Source organism: Aotus nancymaae, unplaced genomic scaffold (genome assembly GCF_030222135.1).
Source record: "Aotus nancymaae isolate 86718 unplaced genomic scaffold, 86718_ANA_hifiasm-v0.15.2.pri h1tg000022l_1, whole genome shotgun sequence".
Taxonomy (NCBI): Eukaryota; Metazoa; Chordata; class Mammalia; order Primates; family Aotidae; genus Aotus; species Aotus nancymaae.
In genome coordinates, this window is record NW_026988435.1 from 44,607,239 (window position 1) to 44,622,899 (window position 15,661).

A 15,661-nucleotide genomic window follows, 5' to 3' on the forward strand; every position below is an offset into this window, starting at 1 on the left:
AAGGGGAGTCTCGCTCTGTCACCCAGGCTGGAGTGCAGTGGTGCAATCTTAGCTCACTGCAATCTCCACCTCCCCGGTTCAAGCAATTCTCCTGCCTCAGCCTCCCGGGTAGCTGGGATTACAGACATGTGCCACCACACCAGGCAATTTTTATGTTTTTAGTAGAGATGGGGTTTCACCATGTTGGCCAGGCTGGTCTCGAATTCCTGACTTCAAGTGATCCACTCGCCTCTGCCTCCCAAAGTGCTGAGATTACAGGTGTGAGCCACCGAACCTGGCTCAAAACAACTTTTTCCAAACTCTGAAAGCAAAATACTTACTTCATATCAGAACAGCTCGAAAGGCCCAAAGGTGCTAAGAGGGAGAGCGACAGGGGCACATCTCAGTTACCTGTGTCTGAAGAAGAGAGCGTTTTGCTGACGGGCGCACTGCGGCAGATGGCCTGGACAGAGATGTCCTTCTCGATCACCTTCACCTTGACGGGAGTCTTCACCGGAGACTCTGCCAGAGGAAGATCCTGATTACAAAGCTGGCCCTGTGGCTGACCGGGTCAACAAGTGCCGAAAAGTGAAAGGACACCCCCTCACTGCAAGTCTGGTGTGTGCAGCGGACAAAGGCAGAGCTTAACGAAAGCCGTTCTGAGGGGAGGAGAGGCAAGAGTGGTGTCTGGAGTCCAGGTTGAAATAAAATTTCAGAAACATTTGAACTAAGCCAGAATTTCTATTCTATTCTGCATCCCTGAACTGTGCCAACTCATCTATTCTGGGAGGATAATGCTTTTGCACGAGCAGAGACGCAGTGTAATTTGAAGAAATAAAGCATACACTTCCACAGACGCTGTCTCCAAGTGGCTGTGGGGACAGGTACAGAATTCAGCCGGCTCTCACACCATGGCCTGTCAAGCCTTCTCGGAAACGATTTTTAACAGAACAAAGTCTACAAGGACCACTCACATTGAATTTTTTCAAGAAAAAAGTGTGTGCTGTCCCCACATACATGTGATAGAGTTCATGGGGTTTTTTGTTGTTTTGTTTTTAAGGCGTTTCGCTCTTGTTGTCCAGGCTTGAGTGCAATGGTGTGATCTTGGCTCACTGCAATCTCCACTTCCTGGGTTCAAGCGATTCTCCTGCCTCAGCCTCCAGAATAGCTGAGACTACAGGCATGCACCACCATGCCCAGCTAATTTTGTATTTTTAGTAGAGACAGGGTTTCTCCATGTTGGTCAGGCTGGTCTCAAACTCCTGACCTCAGGTGATCCACCGGCCTCAGCCTCCCAAATTGCTGGGATTATAGGCGTGAGTCACCTCACCTGGCCCTATAACAGAGTTCTTAATTTAACTTAGTTGGAGTTATACCTAAGGGTAACTATTTATAAAATCTAGATTTTAGCTTCAGAATATCCATGGGATTGAACCTTGTTTCAGCTTATTGCATATGTGTTTGACTGAATAGAAAGGTAACTGTCTGACAACAAAAAGCTGAGCGTGAGCATGGCCAGTCAGCACCCTTCCTGTGCTGTGAGACGCTCCTCACACTCTGCGCTGCAGGCTATAGAACTCTGCAGTCCCAGAGGCAGGGCGGTTACAGGCAGGCGCTGCAGGCTATAGGACTCTGCAGTCCCGGAGGCAGGGCGGTTACAGGCAGGTGTGATGCACAGGTCCTAGACTGTGCTCCTATTGACCCACCAGAGCTCAGCGGGGACGCCCTCCCCATGTCGACGCGAGGCTTGGTCTTCACAGCTGTGACAGTAGTGACCACAGTCCCACAGGGCATCACCGTGCGGTCCTTTTCTATTTTTGCAGCAGGAACAGGGGGAGGGATGGGCGAGGATTTCAATTCACCAGGTTCCACATAAGAAAACTGCAGAGAAGACATGTTACTTATTTCTTTTTTTTTTTTTTTTGAGACAGAGTCTTGCTCTGTCGCCAGGGGCCAGGCTGGAGTGCAGTGGCGCAATCTCAGCTTACTGCAACGTCCACCTCCCGGATTCAAGCGATTCTCCTGTCTCAGTCTCCGGAGTAGCTGGGACTACAGGAGCGCACCACCATGCCCAGCTAATTTTTGTATTTTTTTAGTAGAGATGGGGTTTCACCATGTTGGCCAGGATGGTCTCGATCTCTTGACCTCGTGATCCACCCGCCTTGGCCTCTCAAAGTGCTGGGATTATAGGCGTGAGCCACCGCGCCCGGCCAGGTTACTTGTTTCTGGTTTTGTAGAACCCGCACAGGCTTATCAGCCATGTCACGCGGCCTTGTTTTGAAATAACCATAATTTTTTTCCCTTAAGGTCACTTATTTCCAATTAACCTGGATCTTCCCAGAATGGACACAGACCCCACCTCACACACAGCCGGCTCAACACATAATGATGGGAACAGAACAGAAGCTGGAGAACTAAGCAAAATTTCCAAAGGCCTTTTTGGGGTAGGCCCATAAACTGGCATCCTGAAAGCCTATCTCCTCTGGCAGACAACTCAACCGTAGAGTGGACAGAACGTGCTCTATTTGAGTCTAGACATGCGTACGATGAAATAGCACCTCCTCTTAGTGAGGTCTTACATCACACGGAAGTGGAAGTGAGACTCTGGCAGACATAAGTCCTGGGATACGGGCTCCAAGCGGAACCCGGCCGTGGTGGAGAGCCTCGCCCTACCTCTGCCGTGATGGAGCCCAGCACCGAGCAGCCGCAGGCAGACCCGCTAGTCAGCATGAAACTCTGTGGTCCAGAAGGCTGCTTCTTAAATAAATCCAAAGGAACTGTCGCCGTGGCCAGCAGACCTGGAAAGACAGGACACAGGCAAGGGGGGCTGCTGATGTTTCCATGGGGTTCCGTGAGAACAAAGGGGCCCGCACACCCGGCAGCCAGAATGTGCCCCTCACGTGCATCCAGCACACTCGAAAGCACTCGAATTTCAGAACGTTTTAAAAACATCAGTGTCATAAAGGACAAAGAAAGGCTGTGGAAACGCTGCAGGATGGGGGATGCTAAAGCCACAGGACAATGAGGCAGCGTCCAGCCCTGGGCTGAAGTGGTGAGGTAGCTGCTCTGAAGGACATCATGGGGTCACCCAGTGACAAAAAAATGGAAAATGGGCATAAATTAAAGAATTGCAGCAATGTAAATTCAGGAAGCTGACAACCATGCTGTGGACACAGAAGAGAATATCCCCATTCCTAGGAAAATACACACTAAGGAATCAAGACCCATGCAATTTACCCTCAAGGGGTGTGTGTGTGTGTGTGTGTGTGTAAAAAGAAAATGAGTGTGGCAGGGAGAGACCCAGCATGAGCACAAGTAATAAAGGAAATTGGGCAAATGTTAAGGATACGGGACTCTGAGTAAAGGTTATGTGGCTGTTCTTTGTATTGTTTTTGTAAAGCTTGAAATTTCATAGATTGCATCAGGCTGGCTGGAATGAAACGTGAATGAGGCCAGCAGGAGTGGGGACCCAGGAACGCTGGCTCAGAAGCTGGCTTCTCTCCAGGTAAACAGCGCCCCCAGGCTGTGCTGGTCCCTGACTTGCGGAGCGCTTCTCTCTCAGGATTCTTAACTCACGGGCATCCCTGTTTTCTCGGGACTCCAAAATCTAGGAAGTCGCCTCAGGATTCTTGCTAATAACTAGGATATATCTAGTTAATTGGGAGAAATAACGACCTTCTAACTTTCGGAGGTAACCAAATGACTTGACTTTATGGCTGGATAAGCTGGCCAAGGACTTCCCAATTTTGGTATGTTTATGGGGAGAGTTTTGAAATCTAAGAAAATATTTATATTTTAAAAAACCTAACAAATCTTGAAACTACTGATCTGTACACATGCACACATACAGGCCCACGTTTATATTCTAGGGTTTTAGTGACTTTACCTCTAATTGTTGCTTTCTTGTGTCTAAATCGTAAGTTCAATTTACCTCTGAAGTTTATTTTACAGGGATACCCGATGAAACTCATGCAGGCAGCAGAATAGGGATGAAAGAACTCTGGAGACAGATGAGGTGATGGTTGCACAATGTCAATGTACTTACTGCCCCGAACTATGTACACAGAAATGGGTCGGATGATAACGTTTCTGTTGTTTATCTTACCACAGTTAAAAGGTTTTATTTCGTTTTGTTTTTTGTTTTCAAAAAAAAAAAAAAGGTCTCTTGGGGCTAGGAAGATTCAGAATTACTTCTCTAAGCCAAGAATTGTTGCATAAAATATTTTGGATTTTTTTTCCAAAAATAAAACAAAAAATCCAGTTGAATATTTCCCCAAAATGCATGACCTTGTTCATAACTCAAATTGCCTTTCCACCAAACATTGCCGTGGGAAAACCGAAGTCACTTAGGGGAGGGGTCGGCTCCCTCCACCCTTTCCTGAGGCCCTGGTCAGGCCGGCGAAGACCTTTCCAGAGGGCAGGGCCTCCGTCCTCCTGCTCAACCCACCTTCCGAGGATCGCCCAGCCTCTGAAATCTGCAGGTATAACTCCTTCGACTTGGCATTCAACTCGCTTTGGAAGAGAAAAAAGTTATGAGTCCTAGAAAATGCAATGCTTCATTCTTTTTACAAAATATAGTACTTTTTCTGATTATAGAAACATAAAAATGTCAATATTTAACAAACTACTGAGACATATAAGCCAAGAAAGGAAAGAGTATCTGCTGTTTCGTTTGGAAGCAGCACTAGAGAGTGGTCAGTGCTAGCTGAGGAACTGAACATCATTTGTTAAAATTTCCACTAAGTTAAATTTAAAGAGACACATGTGGCCAGTCATTGCCATATTGAAACTACAGCTATATAATGACTTAAAGACAAAATATGGAACACGAAATACCACCCTCCTCCTTCGTAACCTATTTATTTTCATTTAAAAGACAATTTAAAAAAAAAGTAGACTTGAAGTCTTGCTATGTTGCCCAGGCTGGTCTCAAACTCCTGAGCTGAAGCCATCCTCCCACCTCGGCCTCCCAAAGTGCTGGGATTCCAGGGGCGAGTCTCCGCACCTGGCAGAGACGCACATTCTTATGCACGTATCTTTGCATGCCGTGTGATTATTTCCTTAGGAAAACCCTAACTGCCTGTCAAACGGCACACGCATCTGAGAGGTGTTCTGTATTTAGGCCAGTTGACGGCATCCAGCATGCTTATTCCCAGTGACACCTCCAATGCCATTCTCACTCTCTTATTCATAACCAACCTGTGAGGTGGAAAAATGACCTCTCTTTTTTGTTGAAGTTTGCATTACTTTACTTATTTCTGAATATCTTTTCAGAAGTTCATGGCCATCGGCAGCTCTGGCTTTTATATTTCCAGGTCAGGAATTTTGCAGCTGTCATCTTTTCATTCATGATTTATAAAAGCTCTTCACACAGATACACAAGGGAAATTTTCTTCCATTACTTTTTCTAATTGTTCATTTCTTAAGCATTAGATAGTGATTGATTTAGATACTTTGGTACTCAGCTAATTCATTAAACAATGATTTCTATTCATTTTTAAAATATTCATTTCTACCTTATATCCATTATTATTTCTAATAGTTTGAGTTGATTTTCTCAAATAGTCCAGATGTGCAGTCATATCATCTCCAAACAATTAGTTTTGCCTCTTCCTTTCCAGTATTTGTGAATTTTTTTTCCTTATCTAATTGCAATAACCGATACTTCTAGAACAAAATAATAGGCATCCTCCTCTTGATTTTAGTGAGTTTGCTTCTGGTATTTGCCATTTATAGTGATTTTAAAAATCTTATTAAAGAACTATCCATAAATTTTGTTCTAATTAAGCTTTTAAAAATTAAGAATGGGGGCTAGGCACAGTGGCTTATGCCTGTAATTCCAGCACTTTGGGAGGCTGAGGCACGTGGATCACCTGAGGTCAGGAGTTCGAGACCAGCCTGGCCAACATGGCAAAACCCCGTATCTACTAAAAATATAAAAATTAGCTGGGTGTGGTGGCATGCACCCGTAATCCCAGCTACTCAGGTGGCTGAGGCAGAAGAATCGCTTGAACCCAAGAGGCAGAGGTTGCAGTGAGCTGAAATTGTGCCAATGCATTCCAGCCTGGGCAACAAGAGCAAAACTCCACATTCAAAAAAAAAGAATGGGTATTAAATGTCACTGAATGTCTTTTGGCCATATGTAGACATAACACATTTATTTTCTCCTTTGATCTAGCAAGACGAACACCATTAATAGACTTCCTCATGTGAAAGCACATTACATCCTTACACTCCTGATATGTACACAGCTGATTTCTCATGTGCTGCTAGATTCTATTTGATAATATTTTATTTATGATTCTTACACCATTATTTATGCATGGCCTACATTTTTCTCTTTCTCTATTCTTTATTTTTTTATTTTTTGGAGATGGAGTCTCACTCTGTTGCCCAGGCTGAAGTGCAGTGGTGTAAGTCTGGCTCACTGCAACCTCTGAATCCCAGGCTTAAGCAATTCTCCTGCCTCAGCCTCCAGAGAACCTGTGATTACAGGCACCCGTCGTCATGTCTGGCTAAATTTTGTATTTTTAGTAGAGACAGGGTTTCATTCACCATGTTGGCCAGGCTGGTCTCAAACTCCTGACCTTAAGTGATACACCCACCTCAGCCTCCCAAAGTACTAGGATTACATGTGTGAGCTACTGCACCCAGCCTCTTTTTATTTTTTGAGACAGAGTATCTCTCTGTCACCCAGGCTAAAATGCAGTGACACAATCACAGCTCTCCCAGGTTCAAGTGATCCTCCTGCATCAGGCTCCCAAGTAGCTAGGAGTACTATAGCAAGTGCCACCAAACCCAGTTAATTTTTTAAAAATTTTTAGTAGAGAAGAGGTCTTGCTTTGTTGCTTAGACTGGTCTTAAATTCCTAGGCTAAAGCAATCCTCCTGTCTCTGCCTCCCAAACAGCTGGGATTAGAAGCATAAGAGCCCGTGCCCAGCCCCTTTTTCTATTTTGTTAGGTTCTGGATTCAGTTAGAGGCACCCTCCCTTTCTGCCCTGGATGGTGTGTGTGTCCCTAAGAGACCCAACAACAGCTCTTTCTTATCACGTCAGGGCAGGAGGGGAAAACTGACTCTAAGAGCTGCCTTTAAAAAGAAACTCAGGTTTGACCTCAAGCTACCTTTAAGATGTTTAAGACATTTGTTTTTTCTTTTGTTTGAGATGGAATCTCTCTCTGTCTCCAGGCTGGAGTGCAGTAGCATAATCTCAGCTCACTGCAACCTCCGCCTCCTGGGTTCAAGTGAGTCTCCTGCCTCAGCCCCCCAACAGCTGGGACTACAGGCGCATGCCACCATGCCCAGCTAATTTCATATTTTTAGTAGAGACAGGGTTTCACTATGTTGGCCAGGATGGTCTCAATCTCTTGGCCTCGTGATCTGCCCACCTCGGCCTCCCAAAGCGCTGGGATTACAGGTGTGAGCTGCCACACTCGGCCAACATCATTTGTTTTTAACTTTTTTGGTTTAGTGTTTTGGTCTAAACGGTGCCGCAGAATGATTTCAGGATTTGGCGCTCCTGAACAGACACAGCGTGGACATGCAGGCCCATGATAAGCCGGCCAGACTCACAAGGTGAATTCCTCTTCCCACGTGAGGTCCGTGGCGTTTTTCGTCAGGGTGCTAGAGAACCTCTGAAGAGGATCGTTCAGCTGCACGACGCACACTGTGTTCATGTGGCCTGTCATTAAAGGAAGGACATCGTGTTGGTGTTCATTTTTATTTTTTAAACTGCGTGAAGCCATTGTATGCATAGAAAAAAGGCTAAATTAAATCACTAAGGTTGAGGCTTACCCACTTCAGAGAGTGGGAATTCTTTCATTGGCCATTTTCAAACTCTCAAAGCACCAGCCTTTATCGAGGTGAAATAATTTTTCCCACATTTGATATCAACAGCCCTGGGCTGGCCCCAAGTGCCCGGCCCCCTCCATCAGTGCGGGCCACAGGTTATCAGGGAGTCGAAGCTCACCTGGTTGTAGCTACAGTGTTGGCATTACCTAAGAGTCGAAGGCCAGATCCTCGTAGTCTGAATACTCAGAGCGTCAGTATCATTGGTGGCCGAATGTTCTGAGGGTTAAATAAGGTCTCTGGATTTTGTCTGTTATATGTAAGATACGGAGGGATGGGAGGGCAAGTGTAACGAGGATGACGGCAGGTAAGATGGTTCAGATTGTTTCGATTTCTTGAGCGTTCATGGTACCAGTGTGAGTTAGTTTTGTTGTATTAGGGAGATGATATATAGGACTCAGGAGCTAATTACGAAAATAATGATGAGGGCATAGTCATGGGCTCCCAGGCGGACCCTTCCCGACAGGCAGCACCATTACATACAGAGGCCTGGTCCCCACTTTTAGATAAGACTAACAGCTTGCCAAAGCCTAAACATCAATTCCTGTTGACTCCTAAATTGAGAGATACCTCACAGAGCACCCCTTTCTCGCCTTATACCAGACAGGTGCTGCCGGGGTATTTGACCCAGGTGATGGGACATGTCACTAGCGAACAGTTCTTTCTGCTTTGAGACAATGCTTCTCCCTGCAGCACACGGTCCCAATACACTGTGGAATCAGTCATTGCGAGAGTGTGTGGACCCTGGCCCACGCAGCAGGAGGGAGGAGCAGCCTACGCACATTCTCTGCTGGGATTTCACAGTCACTCGTCAAGGGAGGCTTGGGCCCAGACGTGGGGACATCCAGCAGAGGCAGGAACGGGGCCTGGCCTCAGGGCAGGTGCGTGTGGGAGCTGGGATCCCAACCCTGGCCGACTGAGTCCAGGGAGCCCAGGCTGAGCCACTAAGCAGTACAGGCTTAAAGGGCAACACACGGCACTTTCACCGAAAGAAATCCTCGACAGTTTGGCCCTGCGCAAAGTCTCGGCTGCTAGATGTGGCCTATTTGTGCTTTTGGAACTGGAAGAAGCCCCTTGCAAATAAAGGTAAGTCCCCCTTCACATGCTCGGACAACACAATTCACTCCTGTTCTTGGCAAAACGGAGTTGCGGTGTAAAGAGGTGCCCTGACCCGAGTGCCTCTGTGTCCAGGGCTCAGCAATGATTCAGAACCACCCAGAAGGGGTCATCCATTCTGTGTTGCTTGTCTTGGCTCCAACAGCAGCCATGGCCTCCTAGCACCGGAGTCCCGAATGTGGCCGAAGCCACCTGATGCATCAACTCCCTGCTTCACCCACATTCTTTTTTTTTTTTGAGATGGAGTCTTGCCCTGTTGCCCAAGCTGGAGTGCAATGGCACGATCTTGGCTCACTGCAACCTCTGCTTCCCAGGTTTAAGTGACTCTTCTGCCTCAGCCTCCCAAGTAGCTAAGATTACAGGTATGCGCCAGCATGCCCGGCTAATTTTTTGTATCTTTAGTAGAGACAGGGTTTCACCATATTGGCCAGGCTGGTTTCGAACTTCTAACCTTCTGATCCGCCCACCTCAGCCTCCCAAAGTGCTGGGATTACAGGTGTGAGCCACTGCACCCGGCCTCTTCACCCACTTTCTAAGAGAGCAGAAGCTGAACCTTGGTCAGGATGCTCAACACATACATATGGGTTCAATATTAAAAAAAAAAAGAAAGGAAAGAAAAGAAAAGAAAAAAGAGGATCACTCCAGACAAATGAAAAAGGCTAAACTTTCTCCCACAGGCCTTCACACGTGCAGAGACAGGATCGGATTTTTAACCACCTCTTGTTCCTGTTACATTTTCAGGTGCTTTCTGCAACAAAGGCAGGGCTCCCACCGCGGCCCACAGGAGGATGCCGCCAGAGAATCCAAGCCCCCCGGAGCCCACCTGGTAGCCCCCGACTCTGCTCAGGGGCAGAAACAGCCCCCTCCAGGAGGCAGGATCCTGTCACCACCCACCTGAAGCATCGGGCTCGCTGAGCAGGAAGGCGCGGATACTCCTCACCAGCAGCTTTAGCTCGTGAGCCCTCGGAGGTTTGGGAGGACAGGATTCCTGAGCAGTAGACGGAGCACACTCTAAGTTCTGAAAACATAAAGAGCACTTTATTTTTGGTCCTCATGGGGAGACTGAGGACCAAGGAAGTAGCTGCTGGACTCCCGTTAGAGGGGCGGCAGCAGTGGGTGTCTACAGGAAAGTCTGCACGGGCAGCTTGAGCTCCAGGCTCTGCTCTGAAACAATGTCCCTTCTCATGGGAAGGGAGGGAACCGATGAGCCACTACCATCCCCAGTGTGGAGCGTTTTCTATCCTAAACACAGCAAGTATAAGCAGCAATACGTTCAGCTACAGACGGGGTTCCCAAACCTTACTGCAGGGGGAGACGGAGCTCGCTTTGCCATGGGTCTAAACCATCCGACCCGAGCAGGTGCTTAAGTGCATGGGACCTCCTCTGCCAGCTGCGGGCGCCCACGGCTGATAGCACAGGGCAGGACACCAGCCAGATGGGAATGGCCAGAGCCGTCACCCTACACCCATTTCCTGCCTCCACACAGAGTCCAACGTCCACGCGAGGAATGTCTACGCATCCCCTAGCACTGCACAGGTGAGGGGACAGAGGCAGCGGCAGCTGGGACCAGCTTCCATCACATCACATCCTCCAAAGGCACCAGGACATTTCCAACAGAAAGCACCCCAAATTTGGAAGAGCCCAGCTTCAAACTAGCATTTCCCAAACTGGGTCACACCGGTCACCCACTGCCAAGAGTGTTTTTTTTCTTTTTTTTTTTTTTTAGAGACAGAGTCTTACTCTGTTGTCTAGGCTGGAATGCAGTGGTGCCATCTTGGTTCACTGCAACCTCTGCCTCCTGGGTTCAAGTGATTCTCCTGCCTCAGCCTCCTGAGTAGCTGGGATTACAGGTGCCTGCCACCACACCCAGTTAAGTTTTTTTTCTGAATTTTTAGTAGAGATGGGGTTTCACCATGTTGGCCAGGCTGGTCCTGAACTCCCAACCTCAGGTGGTCCTCTCACCTCGGCCTCACAAAGTGCTGGGATTACAGGCATGAGCCACCACACCCAGCCAAGAGTGTTCTTTTAAAAGAAGCTCTGTTAGTTGCAAGCATTCAGGGACCCAGAAGGGCTTCTCAGAGGTGGCGCCAGTCCCCATGCTGTGAGAAGTTTTCAGGCAGAGACCCTGGGTGCTGATTTGACTGAGCACTTCTTGGGGGAAATGCTACTAACGTCTCAAGAGACACAGGTATTCTTTCCCACCTAGAAAACACTGTTCTGAGCCAGGCACTTCCCAAATGTGAGCTGAGGGTGCTGGAGCCCAAGAAGGAATTGCAGATGTCCCTGAAATCCAAGGACATGAGCACCGGGGACAGAGCAATCTACCTGTCTGGGATGGAGATGAACCTTCCTTCAGTTGCTGAGGGTGACGGTCAACTGTATGTGTCAACTTGACTGGGCCATGGGGTGCCCAGATAGTTGGTTCAACATGATTCTGGGTGTGACTGTGAGTGTGTTTCCGGACGAGATTAGCGTGTGACTCAGCACACCCAGTGACGCACATTTCCGTCCCTCATGTGGGTGGGCCTCATCCAGTCAGTTGAAGCCCAGTGGAACAAAAAGCCTGAGTAAAAGGGAACTCCTCTTCTTCACTGCTTGAGCCGGGACAGGGTCTTGTCCTGCCTTCACACTTGGCTGAAACAGTGAGTCTTCATAGGTCTTGAGCCCGCTGGCCTTTGGACTGGAATGTACACATCTGGCTTTTTTGGGTCTCAGGCCTTCAGACTCGAGCTAGAATTACCCCACAGGCTCTCCTGGGGTTCCAGCTTGCCAAACACAGAACTCAAGACTTAGCCTTCAAAATTATGTGAGCTGAGTACACACACACACACACACACACACACACAGCCTTCAAAATTATGTGAGCTGATTACACACACACAGCCTTTAAAATGTGAGCTGACTACACACACACACACATAGCCTTTAAAATGTGAGCTGATTACATACATACACACACTTCAAAATTATGTGAACTTACACACACACACTTTAAAATTATGTGAGCTTACACACACACACAGAGCCTTCAAAATTATGTGAGCTGATTACATACACACACACACACACACACACACACACACATTCACATTGGTTCGGTTTCTCTAAAAAGTCCTGACCAATATTTTTTATATATATATATAAAATATGCTATTTTGATAAATAAACTACAAATTTATATAAAAGCATGATTGAAGTTATGATCGTCTGGGTCCTATTATTTTTTAAATTCATGGATTCCAAAAATATATGACTATTTTAGGAAGTTGCATACATTCTGATATTAAAGGTTTATTGTCATATTCAGAATAGTCACTTCTGATGTGAGATAAGCTACTGTGACAGAATTACTGAGAGGGTCAGCGCTGGGACTCTGCTCTCACCTCCCAAGAAGCATGGCCTGGTCCCCTCCATCTGGAGAGGCTGAGTGCCCCCAGACCTCAGGCCCCTGGGAAGACATCCACACCCCATCCTGCTCTGCTCTGTTGGCCCAGTGCCCCTTCTGCATGGTGCAGGCTTTGGGAGGGTGATGATGCTTCCTTATACTCCTGTGACCCCCAGGGCCAGGGCTTAGCACCAAACACTGCCATTAACTGATATCTGTTCAATGAATCAAAGTCTTCAGACTCTACCCACCGACAGCTGGTGATGTTTGCCCTAACAAGAATGGCAGGTCAAGGACTGGCATCACACAAGAGTTTATATTTTCAAACTGACTTCACTAAGAGCTAGATAATAAAGACTGTGTGTGTATATGTGTGTGTGTGTGTGTGTGTGTGTGTGTGTGCGTGTGTGTTGAGATGGAGTCTTGCACTGTCACCAGGCTGGAGTGCAGTGGTGTGATCTCGGCTCATTGCAACCTCCACCTCCTGGGTTCAAGCGATTCTCCTGCCTCAGCCTCCCAAGTAGCTGGGACTACAGGCATGTGCTACCATGCCCAGCTAATTTTTGTACTTTATTAGAGATGGGGTTTCACCATGTTGGCCAAGATGGTCTCAATCTCCTGACCTGTGATCCACCAGCCTCGGCCTCCTAAAGTGCTGGGTTTGCAGGTGTGAGCCACTGTGCCCAGCCCAAAAACATATTTTTTAAACTTCAGGGACTATAAGTGCCTGTTTTACAGAGTCATGATAAAAAAGATCAGCGTATGACCGAGAGAACTCACCTTAAACAGAGGATCGCTGATGTGTTATTTAGACCCATTAGGTTGACCAGGGCAAATGCTCTGGATGAGAATTTAACCAGAAAAGTGAGTAGCACCCTAATCAGATGGTGCAGGAGGGCTCTAGAATGAGGACGGAGGCAAGTGATGTGGAAAAGGGGGCCGCACAGACGAGACTGGCCTCCTTTATCGTCCGCTGCCAAAGGACACAGACCTCCAAGAGGCAGCAGCTACTGCAGGCAGGAGCAGGGCAGCAGGCCGGCTCCATCTCTGTCTATCCCACTCACTGGGCTCTGTTTGCTTCTGGGGCAATGTTCTCAACACTGGCTGGTTTCCCAAGTACCTTAGTCCTGGAAGGATGAGGTCTCGGGATCTGAATGGACAGGGAAATGTCAGGTTTTCCTTTCACTTCATGGAGCTTTGCAGCCCCGTGCTCCAAACCCAAATCCCACGCCCACCATCACAATCCCAGCAAGTACTCGTGCCATCTTGGCTCTACTATGGGAGGTGGAGGAATGCTGGAAAAGCATACAGATTCTCCAAGAGAGGCTGGCATGGCCCCTAACGGGGTTCAGATGCACCCACAGCACCCAGATGCGTTTACCTGAGCTTCCTGTACATTCATGGGCTTGGTGATCAGAAGCACTGATGGAGAGACAGAACCAACCAAATGCTTCAAGAGGCCCTTCAGAGCGTCCGACACCGTGCGCGTCTCGGCCACCTGGTCCTGGGGAAGGAGGAGAAAGTGGACAGACCGACTTGGCAAACCCGCTCCCTGCCCTCAACCTCATACCTTCAGGGGACTAAAAGCAAGCAACTCAGGAAGGAAATCGCCTTCAGATTTTAGCTCTGCCTTTGCACAAACTGTATAGAAAGGAACGAGGCCCTGCCCTTGGAAGCAGCCTTCGGACTCAGCCCAAGTTATGAGGGCAGCGCCCTCGCCGTGGGAGAGAGGACTGATCATCAGACATGGCGGAGCGTCGAGGGGGTAACTACAGTGTCATTACCCTTGGCTGCACGAGTGCTAAAATAATCCCTAGCTCATTAAATCCACATCTAGGGTGGGGCAGGGAAAGCTTCAGGATTTTTTTAAGTGGTCAAGTGACTCCAGGTACAGCCCTGCATTCGATCCATCAAAGCCATCCAGCCCCTGCCCCAGGCCCTGGCAAACCAAAGGGCCCATCCACATCCCGAGAGGCCCAAGCCAGCCTGAGAAGGGGTGGCTGGGGATAGGGGAGGAGGCCACCACCACCAACACGCACTCGGTTCCCCGCCGCAGACAGTCCTAACACACACGCGCTCTCACGCCAATGGAAGAATCGTAAACCCGTACGGACTGACCTCCCCCAGTGCTTTGGGCTGGATAGTAACGGCCATTTCCGGCACACTCATGAAGGACCAGCTAATCTGGAGATTCTCTCTCTTCTCTTTCGGGTGGAACTCCAGCTGTTAAAAAAAAGAGTTACTAGAGGGCTACTCTTTCCACCAAAGCCTTAATGTGCAGGTGTGTGTGCATGTGACTGTGTATGTGAGCATGTGTGTATGCATATGTGCATGTCAGCACATGTGTGTCCATGTGTGCATGAGCATGTATGTGAGCATGTGTGTGTGTGCAGTTTGTGCATGTGTGTGTGCATGTGTGTGTGCACGTGTACTTGAGCATGTGTGCAAGTGTGCCTGTGAGCATGTGTGCCTGTGAGTGTATGTGTGCATGTGTGTGCATGTGAGTGTGCGTGTGCATGTATGTGCATGTGTGCGTGTGCACGTGTACTTGAGCATGTGTGCAAGTGTGCATGTGAGCATGTGTGCCTGTGAGTGTATGTGTGCATGTGTGTGCATGTGAGTGTGTGTGTGCATGTATGTGCGTACCTGCTCACTTATTCACTTATTCAGTTTTCAATTTCATAGAAAACTGCTGAGCTTTCCACTTGGCATACTATGTGCTTTGAAAATGGAGAGCAGGACCCCAAACTCCCTTTCCCCATCCCCCTTCTGCCCCTTCCCTGGCCTCAACCTACCCCTCGAAGAGGGACGTCCATACTGGACGTTCCTGCAGTCTTTGGAACATGAATAGTTTGCTGTGCTTCGGGTTTCTCCTTCTGGGAGTACCCGCAAGGCATAAAGGAGGGAGGAGTGGGGGAAGGGCCCAGGGCGCCTCATTCTGACCCTGGACGTGGGCTGCCCTCTTCCTGCACTCACGCAGCCCTGAAGATTCTGTGTGGAGCGCAATGGCGTCTTTACTGTCCCTTGCCTGGGCCCCCACAGCAGCCTCTAACTGGACTCCAATCTCTAAGGATGGTTCAACCCATCCAGTCCATTTGGGAAACAGAACAGCGGCCCCCAAAGAGGTCCACACCCTAATCCCTGGAACTTGTGACTGTGGGACCTTACAGGGCACAGGAGACTTGACAGGTGCGATAGGGGAAGGACCTCAAGATGGGAAGACGACCCTGGGCCCTTCAGATGAGCCCAGTGGAAAAAATGAGTCCTGAAGAGTGGGAGAGAAGAGGGGCAGGGCATGTGGTGTGAGGACTGTGTGCCTCCCTGCTGGTGTGGAG

The 15,661-nt window shown here is 48.4% G+C and overlaps 1 protein-coding gene across 1 annotated transcript in view; it reads right to left on the reverse strand.

The window, feature by feature from the left end:
* Positions 1-15,661, reverse strand: part of C2CD2 (C2 calcium dependent domain containing 2) — a 65,627-nt gene that overhangs the window by 20,111 nt on the left and 29,855 nt on the right. The window contains exons 4-11 of the mRNA XM_021669440.2: positions 14,445-14,549; positions 13,708-13,830; positions 9,836-9,959; positions 7,550-7,658; positions 4,427-4,491; positions 2,653-2,777; positions 1,686-1,860; positions 391-501 (exon numbers count right to left, since the gene is read on the reverse strand). Coding sequence (XP_021525115.2) covers positions 391-501; positions 1,686-1,860; positions 2,653-2,777; positions 4,427-4,491; positions 7,550-7,658; positions 9,836-9,959; positions 13,708-13,830; positions 14,445-14,549 — 937 coding nt within the window. The remainder of the gene's footprint in view (positions 1-390; positions 502-1,685; positions 1,861-2,652; positions 2,778-4,426; positions 4,492-7,549; positions 7,659-9,835; positions 9,960-13,707; positions 13,831-14,444; positions 14,550-15,661) is intronic.